At 45.0% G+C, this 12,116-nt stretch overlaps 1 protein-coding gene across 2 annotated transcripts in view; it reads left to right on the forward strand.

Annotated features, from left to right (window-relative positions):
• Positions 1–311: 311 nt before the first annotated feature.
• Positions 312–12,116, forward strand: part of STK24 (serine/threonine kinase 24) — a 63,422-nt gene continuing 51,617 nt past the window's right edge. For both annotated transcript variants that reach the window (XM_066619655.1, XM_066619654.1), the window contains exons 1-2: positions 312–473; positions 8,044–8,274. In XM_066619655.1, the coding sequence (XP_066475752.1) occupies positions 429–473; positions 8,044–8,274 (276 nt within the window). In that variant the 5' untranslated portion in view covers positions 312–428. The remainder of the gene's footprint in view (positions 474–8,043; positions 8,275–12,116) is intronic.

The following is a 12,116-nucleotide window of genomic DNA, read 5'->3' on the forward strand; positions in this document are numbered from 1 at the left end:
CGTGGAAAAACTGCCAATGAGGAGAACGTAACGTTACGAAGCAGGGCCATGTTGAAAACAAGGAAGGAGAAGGCGACGCGGGGTCAGGGGACGGGGGGAGGCGGCGCCAGCCCGTTCCTCCCTCCCCCGCCGCGGCGGCAAGGCGTCCAATGGTCTGCGCGAAGAACGCGACTCCTCCTCTTTCCCCATCTCTGCGAAAGTTAGCCCCGCCTCCTTCCCACCCGGTTGTTCTGCGCGCGCGCGCCTGCGCGCACAGGGCTTTGGTGGCACGTTCCTTCCGTAGTCCGTTGGCGGCTGTGGTGGTAGAGGCGGTTGAGGTGGGGGCGGGGGCGGTTGAGGTGGGGATGAGGTGAGTCCGCCCGCTCCTGAAGCCGCCTCAGGAGAGGGGCCGCAGTGGCGCGCGCGCTGCCTTGGCCGCTTCCGTCATCATGGCTCACTCCCCTGTGCAGCAGCCTGGCCTGCCGGGGATGCAGGTGAGGAAACCCGCCGCAGCTTCTCCTCCCGTCACCCCCCTCCCGCCGTCCCTCTTTCCCTCCCCCCCCGGCTCGCTCCCGAGGCCCCGCTTCAGGAGAAGCGGAGGAAGGGCAGCTCCTTCCCCCTGTCCTGACACGGCCTGGCGGGCGGAGTGTCTGCTGCCCTCGGGCTCGCTCGCTGGCTCGCTCTCTCCGCCTTCTCAGCCGCTTCCTGGAGTTCACAGTCATTTGGGGAGGCAGCAAGGCCGGCTGGAAAGGGACATGGGGGTAGCTGGGGGGCAAAGGGGAGAAGCGCAGGGGAAATGGCAGGGCTTGAAGGGAGCAGGGACTTCTTAGGTGGTGCCTCCCTTCTCCAGGGGTATGTGCTTGTCAGGGGCGTGGGGTGGATGAGTGGGGAGGCAGGTGAGGCAGAGCCTCCCCACTGGAGTGTTTTGAAAAGCGCCACCACCGTGTGAGGTACCCAAGCACCCACAACCCATGCGCCCTGCACGTGGGTTGTGTGTGCTTGGGCACCTCACATGGTGGCAGCGCTTTGCAGAGCACTCCAGTGGGGAGGCTCTGCCTCACCTGCCTCCCCCCCCACCCCTCGTCTCTGGTGTGTCACTCAGACTGCCCTGCCTAGTGGAGAACCCAGACTGTCCAGTTTCCCTGTTCACTGGCATTTCTGCCTTGCATTTCCTCCCCTAGGCCTCAAAGCAAGTTCACAGCAGTGACTCTGCCCCTTACAGGATTTGCTACAGAAGCATAGGTTTGTTTCCAGTACATTTGTTTGAGAAATCTTGTTGATTTTTAGGGTGTCCCGTGCTGCCTCATATTCTGCCCAACATTGCATATACGCAGCAGGGATCGAACGAACATGTGCACCTGTGGGCTAGGCAGAAATGGGTTAAATGTGGGCACTGTCTGATGAAGAACATGCAATTTGTAGTGGGTGGTGTATATTGCATGTCAAAGGTTTGCAATTTCTTCTCATGGCACACTGAGAAGGTACTAAAATTGTCAAGACACACCAATAGTTTTTTGACAGTTGACAAGACACACTTCACTGCTGGCTAGGGGCTCATATCCCCCAATTGCTCCTACTTTTATCAGGGGTGGGTAAACATTTTGTCAGGAGGGCCACATCATCTCTCTGATGCTGTGTTGCGGGCTGGGGATAAAAGGAGTTAATTTACATTTCTAATTTGAATAAATTTACATAAATGAATGTATTAGATATGGAACTTATATGCATGAATGAATTTTACTGAACTTATTTAGAATACACATGCGAAGCATAATGCAGGCATGTAGAACCACATGAGAACTATGAATTTTTAGCCACATACTTCTTGCACAGTGAAAACATACAGATCAAGCCAGAAACACATAGAGACATAAGTTGTTCAGAGGCATTGGGGGTGTGTGTGTGTTAAAGTAATGCCCAGGAAAAACCAGGAAATACATGGGGACTATAAAAGACCTTGCTCTAACTTGACCCATAGCTTGCATTTGGCATTCGTGGGCTAGTGCAGGCTCCAACAGTCTCTGACATGCCAGAGGCTCATTGGAAAGTGGGGCTTCCTGTGGGTCAGATTGGGGGTCCCTGAGTACTGCAAATGGCCCCCGGGCCAGGGTTTGCCCACTCCTGTAATATATGAACCTCCTTCAAACTTCCATGGCACACCTGCAGTTTATTCACAGCACATCAATGTACCATGTAGCACAATGGTTGAAAATCATGGCTGTATGTGTATCAACCTTATAAGGAGGAGAGTAATCTTTAAGACTAGTCTCTCTCCCCTGGCTTGCTTTTGTTTACAAAGTTCAAGTATGAAAAGTTGACATTGATGGCAGCCTTGAAATAATCTTTGTGACTGTATACATGTAAATTTGTAGAACAGTTAAAATGTAAGTTGCTCTTCTGAGACAATGCAGAAGTTGGATTTTGATAACATTTTTGCTTACCCATGACTTTCCTACTGTGATTGCAGTAACTCAACTGTTGTGTAAAATGTGTCTAGCTATTTGTGAATAATGTAGGTATTTTTCTGATAGGAATGACAAATGGAAAATCGGTAGCTAGAAACTGTGTACTGTACTTACAGTGTTTGTTCTGGACTCTAATATATAGAGCAGTGTTTCTCAAACTGTGGGTCAGGAACCACTAGGTGGGTCCCCATTCATTTCAATATTTTATTTTTAATATTAGACTTGATGCTACCATGGTATGTGACTGCATTTGGGGAAAAGTATAGACCTGTACTTTTAACAAGCTACTATGTATATTATTTTAACAATGTTAGTAAATGGGACTTACTCCTGGGTAAGTGTAGGTAGGATTGCAGCCTAGGATTGTTAAAAATGTTCCTGCTTGATGATGTCACTTTTGGTGATGACATCACGTCCGGTGAGTCCTGACAGATTCTCATTCTGAAAAGTGGGTCCCAGTGCTAAATGCGTGAGAACCACTGACATAGAGGGTTCTACACTTTGAGTACTACACTTTGATGGGGTAGGAAGATTGGCACTGTAAATTACAGAGCCTTGGCAGTTGGGAGGTAACAGTGCACAAGCCCTCCTCCTTGTCATTTTCATGCACTGAAAAGGCTACTATGCACTATGCTGTACCAACAGGTAGCACTGCAAGCAACCTGATCAAGGAGGTTATGAACTAGTATTGGTGGGAAGTTTTGCAGTGGATGAGGGCGAACAAAAGGGCAAACAAACTGACCTTTCTTCAGGATAAGATGAAGGTACTGTTGTTAGGTGGTGTTAATGATCTGGGGGAGGTGGTTTATTGCAGTGTTGTGTGGGATCATTAGAACAAGACCATTTTGTGCTGGCTCTCCTCATTGACTACCAGTGTATTTCTGGGCTCAATTCACAGTGCTGACTTCATCCTTAAAAAAACTAAGTGACTGCAGTTGCCTTTTCCTGTATGAACCCGATTGGGAACTTTGTTTTTGAGGCCTTTCTCATCATCGTCTTATCCATAGAGGTGAATATGAGAGCAAGAGAGGAGATTTTAAGTTGTAGCTTGGAATGCTTCTCCACAGTTTGGGTGCCACAACTGACCCCTTCGTTACTGACTTTTGACCATGCACTGAAGTTGTTTTATTTCAGCAGGAATTTTTCTGCTTGGAGTTTTAAATATCTGTACTGTTATTGCTATGACTGTATTTTAATTTTTGATTGTTGCTTTATTGTATGTTTTAAAAATATTGTTCTAAATCTTCTAAGCCTCACTGAGCAGGATGCAAATCCTTGTTTTATTTCCAGGTAGCAGCTTTGCTTAAGTGAAAGAGAGAAATCTCTCTTCCCACTCACAGCTGAGCAGTCTGAATTACCTCTACTGTAGTTTGCAGCCTTTTACTGAATGCAGCAGATAAGGCTTGGGTGGCTGTGTCTTGATTGGAGGGGGAGGTGAGAGGTGAAGTGTAGTCTCTGAAGCGCATAATGTAAGCTCAGGCTGGGCTGAAGAAAGGAATGCTCTGCTTTCTTTATCTGACCTACTCTTGCCTAGCTGCCTCAATATACATAATGGAGGGCAACACCTGTCTTGTAGGAGCCCAGGTTATGGAGCACCCCACAGGTTGGAGCATAGCAAGTAATTGTTACTGCCCTCTGAGAACCATGTCAGATCAGCCCCTTGAATGTCTGTCAGGTCACCAACACCTTGTGATCAACTGGATTAAAGGCTACAGAGGATTCAATTACTTCTATTGAATTTTAGATGAACATTGTTTACCAAAGCAACAAAATTACTCTGGCAAGGCTCCAGAAAACAGCTATAGAAAATGTAAGAAGAAAATTATAGTTTTACACACACAGACAGGTTCTGCTTACTGGTTATGATTTTGTCTTGTTTGTAGTTCAGGTACTGAGTTGACTTGGGAATTGTTGTGTTTGAATATTTAAACCACTGTATCCTGTCAAGGCTAGGAATGTTGCTTAGAAACACCTAACATTAGCCTTATGAGTACATCTACAAACAGATACTAGTCCACATTGGATTTTTTGTTTGATCTTACCAATGTTAGTCATTTTGGGCTGGTGGGGGGCAAGTTTTGGAATACTTCTTTACTGCTAAGAAGAGTTGCTTAGAAGCAATTCTTACTCCCATGCAGTGTGTAGGCAACCAGACACAAGCTTAAATAAAATACATACAATAAAGAATTACCTTCTCATTGTATTAATTATGATTTTGGTATATGTATCTCTGTACTGCTCTGCTGTAAAGCAGATTATAAAACTTTATTGCTGTTCATAAGGAGACCTATGCTTGCTCACAGAGAATGCATGTATTAACTATTGGTTAGGATTTTTATTAGAGAATCTCTTTTCAGTAACAGTGATTCTGTTGTCTCATGTCAAAATCCATTTCAGATTTTCATATGCTTTTGTGTGTCATTTTTTGAAATGGATGGGGAAATGGGAAGCACACACAGACCACTCATTCTTCACCCATTCCCATTGTATTGCTTGCCTGAAGGCCCATCTACTCACATTGTTGAGGGAGAGTCATATGAACCCTGTGAGACTTTTCTCTGTAGGATTGATGTACCTGTTTGAGGAACTTGCATCTATAAATCAAGTTAGGAAGACAACAGGTGTCTTCCCTTCTTTTGTTTTCCTTTTGTTGGTTTATAGATTTAAGTTGCTTGTGACCATGACCTGGCCTTTTATTTTGTAAAGTGACATGTGCATCTCTCTCTCTTCCCCATGCACTAGATCATCAATAATACAGGTCTACAAAAAAAAAAAAAATACTTCAGTTACCAAGGATGTTTGAATGAATTTAGGATATTTTTGGGGTGCTGAATTCAAAAGTGGCATTGGTTTTGCCTGATTGGCTCTAGTTTTGGGGTATGGCATAGTAACTTTATATGCTGATTCAAACAGCTTCCTTGTGAGGAAGCTGATGCCAGGGCTTCCTCAGAAGGAAGCAGCTTGAATTGGCATACAAAGTAGTTGTGGCTTACCCCCCCCCCCCAACTAGAGCCAATTGGACAAAACCAATGCCATTTTTTGATTGAGCACCCCAAGTATACCCAAAAATAGGCCTAACTTTTAAGACAGCAAAATGTGTGTAGGCCTGTGTAATAGAATGCACTGTTTTCAGGGCATGATCTGAAGGTACATTATGCAGCAACCTTGCTTAAAGCTAAGTCTGTCTGGTCTGGTGAATGCCTGGATGGGGGTGCCGCCAGGATAACCCTATGTATGCTGCCTTGCGTACCATAATAAAATAAAGCCATGATGTACATGTAACACTGGCTTGAAACCAAAGTGCTGCTTGTGCACTCCTAGTGAAACCTTTGACTGTTTCTGATTGAGGCCCCATTCCATGGTGGAAATTTTTTCAGTCTTTAATAAAGGTTGAAATTGAAAAGCAGTTTGTGATGTAACATGAAGTCAGAGGTTCCAGTGGACATGCCTAAGCAACTCTGAATTCAAGCTAAATGAAGACTGATTTGTGCTGTATTCAGATTTGATTCCCCCCCCCCCCCAACTATATGTTGGAAATTTTCAGTACAAAAAAATCCCTCATAAATGCAACCTAACATTATCAAACATTTATCAAATAGTCTCTTCCAATTTTCTTGTGCTGTAAAACTATTTCTATTCCTCATAACCACAAAAACTCTTCATTTCACCGACACATTTATAAGCTTTTTCCATTTTATGTTCCTCTTTTTTTTTTTCCTTACAGCCTGCTTGAATTTTTAAACAAGTAGCTGCTTAATAGGCTCAGAAATAAGGGTTATTTTCTAGACAGGGCTGTATTTTTCTGGGGCTGTTAATAAAAAATGAGTTCCAATTTAGAATAATGTCAAGGATGTATACGATTTCTGTATATCTTGTGTGTAGAATTGGCATTTGACTGGTTAAAAAACTTTAGTCAATGGAGCTGTCAAATATTGTTGAATAATAGTCAAATGTTGAAAATATTAATATAGTTGAGCAACAAAAAAATTACATCAGCTACATTCTTTTAAAAGATTCCAGTCCCTCCCAGAAACCTTAGAGCACTATGTCAAATCTCGAGGAGTCTTTCTCTGCACAGCCAGTGCAGTTGATTTAGTGGCAGTTCTGGCTCTTGGAGACTTGTGACATGTGCTGTATTAGGTATCTAGATCTGCAGGACAAGACTTGAGCATGTGCAGAATATTGTCCCTTTAGGAAGGAAATGCTTCCTCACTGGTAGAATCTAATGTATGTCTCAGATACTGTGCTGTCTAATATGAGGCTTTGGGAGAGTTGGTAGGACATTGTGGAGGACAGTTTCATTTTCTATCTGGGATTTGCTAATTTGGTCGTGTTCATTTTGGAACTGACACACATTCTTGAAAAATGGTGCTAATCACTTCTATGGTCCTGTGTTAGGGGATGGTGCTGTATGGAGTAGCACAGTATGTCTTCAAAGCATATGTGTGCCCTGCATTACAACTGCAGCCATGTTTCTGTGTAATAATATATGTATGCAGTGACATCATGCTTCTGTTGGAAGCAAAAACAGCTTGGCTGAAACTCTTCCAATTTTGTGTTGTCCAAGTCAAAATGTTACCTATTTGGACTGTAATCTTATACCACTGTGGTGGTGATGCTTGTGTATGCTTCTTTTCTGGGACCTGTGTTCCAGTCCAGAGACTTGTATGCTTACAGGCTGCACAACATCAGTAGGAAATGCTAGATCGTGCTGCTTAACTGGGCAGGGAGATCTCTGGAGAGGGTTGCAGGGAAGAGAGCATCAGCTTCTAAATGAGGGTTGTGTGCATGTGTAAATGAAGGGCCCTCACTCTTGCTGTTTCTACCAGATAATAAAAATAGGTGGTCCATTGACAAACATCCCAGCCCCAGTTATATATGTACATGCTTTGCTATGTAGAATCTGTTACATTGCATTTTGTTGCCCTGTAATCTTGGCTGTTTTTTTAAAATGGGTATTAGACAATAGGTTTCCTGGTTTTAGAACCACAGTTGATGTGCTGACAGTGTATGTTGAATGCTCAGTAATCCAGAGTAATCTGAGGATGAAATTGTGATGGTCAGAGCAGAAATGCTTTTCTTCCTGCAGCACCTGTTTCTTCTCAGCAGCACTTGACCACTGTCTCTGACCTCCTGACTACCTGTTTCCTACCAGCATGTTTTTCTTGTCTAAAATTATTTGAATTCTGTAAACCCCTCAGCCGTATTATGAATTGGAATGAACTTATGTCTAATTTTTGTACTTGGGCACAGAATTTTAGTTCCCACAAAGCATTGTTTGGGTTCTTTTAGGGCTTTTGGTACTTAATTCTGGTAGTGAAACTTCATGTGCTCTCCATGGACCTGAGACTCCCATTTCTTAAGTGCAGAGAGTAGTTGAGCAGTACCAGATTACTATGGGAGAAGTCAGTGTGAATAGGCTGAAGTCACTGCAGAAAGCTTGAATGGACTCTTCTTTCCATCTCAACTTGAAATAATGGTGCTGATCTGAAAACTGTCGCTCTGTTACTTCCTGTAGTGAATTGTGAGCCACAGTGCAAATTAAAGTTTTTTAATCATAAAAAGTAAGGTGTTCTTCTTTTCTCTTTTTTTTTGCCAGAATCTGAAAGCGGATCCAGAAGAACTTTTTACAAAACTAGAGAAGATTGGCAAAGGTTCGTTTGGTGAAGTTTTTAAAGGAATTGACAATCGAACTCAAAAAGTTGTTGCTATAAAAATTATTGATTTGGAAGAAGCTGAAGATGAAATAGAAGACATTCAACAAGAGATCACAGTTCTAAGTCAGTGTGACAGTCCATATGTTACCAAATATTATGGCTCCTATTTAAAGGTAAAAGGTTTTATGTTCAAAGACTGTATTCAAAATATGCATGCTTTATGAATTGACACTTGTGAAATACAGCAGGGCCCCAGTATCGGCTGAACCTGTACCTGCAATTTCACTTAACCACAGACTGGAGATCAGCATCTGCCCTGGGCCACCTCCAGAGCAAGGGAAATTGTGCTTCCCTCCGGAGGCTTTTCTGAGCCCTGCAGAGGCTATGTGCGTCTGCCCGCAGCCTCAATGATGATTAGATTGAAAAAAGTCACATGGTTTATTTGGCAAAAATGAGAAGTGACTTTTTATACCTTTAAAAGGCATTATGAGGACCGTGGAAGCCTGGGCCTCCTATTCCCTTTTAAAGGCATTAAAATGCCACTTCCAGTTTTATTGTAAAACTGAAAGTCACTTTTTATGCCTTTTTGACCATTCTGAGGCCCACAGCGGCTGTGGGTGGTCATACACAGCCTCTGTGTGCCTCAGAAAACCCTCTGGACCCAACTGAAGCTATGCTCTGATCAGGCTTAGAGGATGGGGTGGGGTGGGGTGGGCCAATTTGGCGCCCATGAGTTGTGAAATCCGCAGATGCTGAACCCACGGATAATGCATGCCCCTGTATCTCAATATTTATGAAAATAAAGTATTGTATCTTAAGTTTAGTTAGTGATGACTAAGGAAGTCAGTCTTGACTGAGGGCTCAGTCCTATCCAACATTCCAGCACTGGTGCAGCTGTGATGCAGCCCTGAGGGTAAGGGAGCAAATGTTCCTCTACTATGAGGAGGCCTCTGAAACTGCCCTTCTCCTGAAAGATACAGCACATTTACTGTAAAGGTAAACCTCTAAAGGACACAGGATCTAGGTGAGAGCAATAAATAAATAAAATAAAGGTGCACAGTTAATAAAAGCAGGATTTTAGCAGGGCTAAACAGGATTTAAATCTTTGTAAGTTCTGCCAAGCCAAAAAACTCTTAAACCAGTGTAGTTTAAACTCAAATAAAAAACCAGCTTGAGGTTTATAACAAACAAAATTAAAAAGGCTGTGCAGTCAGACAGCCAACAGCAGGGTGGGGGCTATCCAGTGTTCTGCATCGAGTGCCACATGTTTGACTATATGCCTCTGGGGCATAAGTCATGGGTGTGTCCTCGGTGAAAGGAGCTCCAGGGACTCAGGGAACGCGTCCGCTCCTTTGAAGCCTTGGTGGCCGACCTGGAGAAGCAGAGGAAGGCAGAGAAGGACCGTGGGGAGACTTCCGGGGACAATCAGGCTTTGTCCCAACCTCAGGCGTGCAGCTCCTCAGCTGCCCGGGTGGGAAGTCTCGGGGCTGGAGGACGTCATCCTGGAGAGGAGGGAAACAATCCCCTAGGGGGAACCCCTTCTCCAGGGGACGGGCCCGTATCCGAACACACTGAGGATACTCGGCGGGAGGGGGGCTGAGGGCTTCTTGTGGTGGGGGATTCGATTATCAGAAACATAGAGAGGGGGTTTGTGACGGATGTGAGGACTGTATGGCGACTTGCCTGCCTGGTGCGAAGGTTGCGGACATCACTTCTCGTCTAGTCAGGCTGTTAGATAGTGCTGGGAAGGAGCTAGCGGTTGAGGTGCATGTCGGCACCAAGGACGTGGGCAAGTGTAGCCGGGAGGTCCTGGAGGCCAAATTTATGTTATTAGGTAGGAAGCTACTACCTGTTCCACACGCAGGGCCAGCTAGGCAGGCGGAGGTCAGGGGTCTCAATGCATGGATGGTGGTGTAGGGAGGAGGGGTTTAGATTCGTTAGGCACTGGGGAATGTTTTGGGAGAAGCGGGGCCTGTACAAGAGGGACGGGCTTGACTTGAACCAGAATGGAACCAGACTGCTGGCGCATAACATTAAAAAGGTGGCAGAGCAGCTTTTAAACTGATTCCTGGGGGAAAGCCGACGGGAGCCGAGGGGCATCCGGTTCAGGACTCCTCATCCCTATGGGACGAGGATGGGGAGGTTAGAGAACAACAAGGTAAAGGCAGAGTAGGAGAAGAAATTGGGAATGGTAGTGTGATGGGATGTGATAGACGGTTTGGCACAATGAGAGGATTCAGGAATAAAGGAGCTAATAAGCAGCCCATCCTGGGGCATTCCATGTACAAATGCTTTTATGTAAATGCCCGAAGTCTCCGAGCAAAGATAGGAGAACTGGAATGTCTGGTAACAAGGGAAATCATTGACATAGTGGGCATAACGGAAACCTGGTGGAATCAATGGGATACCACAATCCCGGGCTATAAACTCTACAGGAGGGAGAGGGAGGGGCGGGATGGAGGTGGGGTGGCCATTTATGTTAAGGAAGGGATAGAATCCAGCAAAGTAGAGATTGAAGGTGGGTTAGACTCCATAGAATCTCTATGGGTTAAATTACCAGACCTGAGGAGTGATGTAATACTGGGGGCGTACTATTGTCCTCCAGACCAGAAATCGGAAGGGGACCTTGAAATGAGGAAACAGATCAGGGAGGTGACAAGGAGGGACAGGGTTGTAATCATGGGGGTCTTCAATTATCCTCATATTGACTGGGTCAATTTGTGCTCTGATCACGAAAAGGAGACTAGATTCCTTGACATGCTAAATGACTGTGCCTTAGGGCAGCTAGTCATGGAGCCCACCAGAGGACAGGTGACTCTGGATTTAATATTGTGCGGTACTCAGGACCTGGTTAGTGATGTCAACGTTACTGAGCCATTGGGGAACAGTGATCATGCTGCGATCCGTTTCGACATGCACGTCGGGGGAAGAATACCTGGCAAATCTCTCACAAAAACCCTTGACTTCCGACAAGCAGACTTCCCTCAGATAAGGAGGCTGGTTAGAAGGAGGTTGAAAGGGAACGTAAAAAGAGTCCAGTCTCTACAGAGAGCGTGGGGGTTGCTCAAATCAACAGTAATAGAGGCCCAGCGGAAGCGTATACCGCAAAGGAAGAAGGGCTCGACTAAGTCCAGGAGGGTGCCCGCATGGCTAACCAGCCAAGTTAGAGAGGCTGTAAAGGGCAAGGAAGCTTCCTTCCGTAAATGGAAATCTTGCCCTAATGAGGAGAATAAAAAGGAACATAAACTGTGGCAAAAGAAATGTAAGAAGGTGATACGGGATGCCAAGAGAGACTATGAGGAACACATGGCCAGCAGCATTAAGGGGAATAATAAAAGCTTCTTCAAATATGTTAGAAGCAGGAAACCCGCCAGAGAAGCGGTTGGCCCTCTGAATGGTGAGAGAGGAAAAGGGGAAGTAAAAGGAGACTTAGAGATGGCAGAGAAATTGAATGAGTTCTTTGCCTCTGTCTTCACGGCAGAAGACCTTGGGCAGATACCGCTGGCTGAACGGCTCCTCCTGACCAAGGAATTAAGGCGAATAGAGGTTAAAAGAGATGTTTCGGACCTCATAGATAAATTAGATCAATAAGTCACCGGGCCCTGATGGCATCTACCCTAGAGTTATTAAGGAATTGAAGAATGAAGTTGCTGATCTCTTGACTAAAATATGCAACTTGTCCCTCAAAATGGCCACGGTGCCAGAAGATTGGAGGATAGCAAATGTCACGCCTATCTTTAAAAAGGGAAAGAGGGGAGACCCAGGAAACTATAGGCCAGTCAGCATAACATCTATACCGGGTAAGATAGTGGAATGCCTCATCAAAGGTAGGATCTCAAAACACATAGATGAACAAGCCTTGCTGAGGGAGAGTCAGCATGGCTTCTGTAAGGGTAAGTCTTTCCTCACAAACCTTTTAAAATTCTTTGTAAAGGTAAACAGGCATGTGGATGTGGGAGAACCCGTGGACATTATATATCTGGTCTTTCAGAAGGCGTTCAACACAGTCCCTCAA

Source organism: Tiliqua scincoides, chromosome 3, assembly GCF_035046505.1.
Source record: "Tiliqua scincoides isolate rTilSci1 chromosome 3, rTilSci1.hap2, whole genome shotgun sequence".
Classification (NCBI taxonomy): Eukaryota; Metazoa; Chordata; class Lepidosauria; order Squamata; family Scincidae; genus Tiliqua; species Tiliqua scincoides.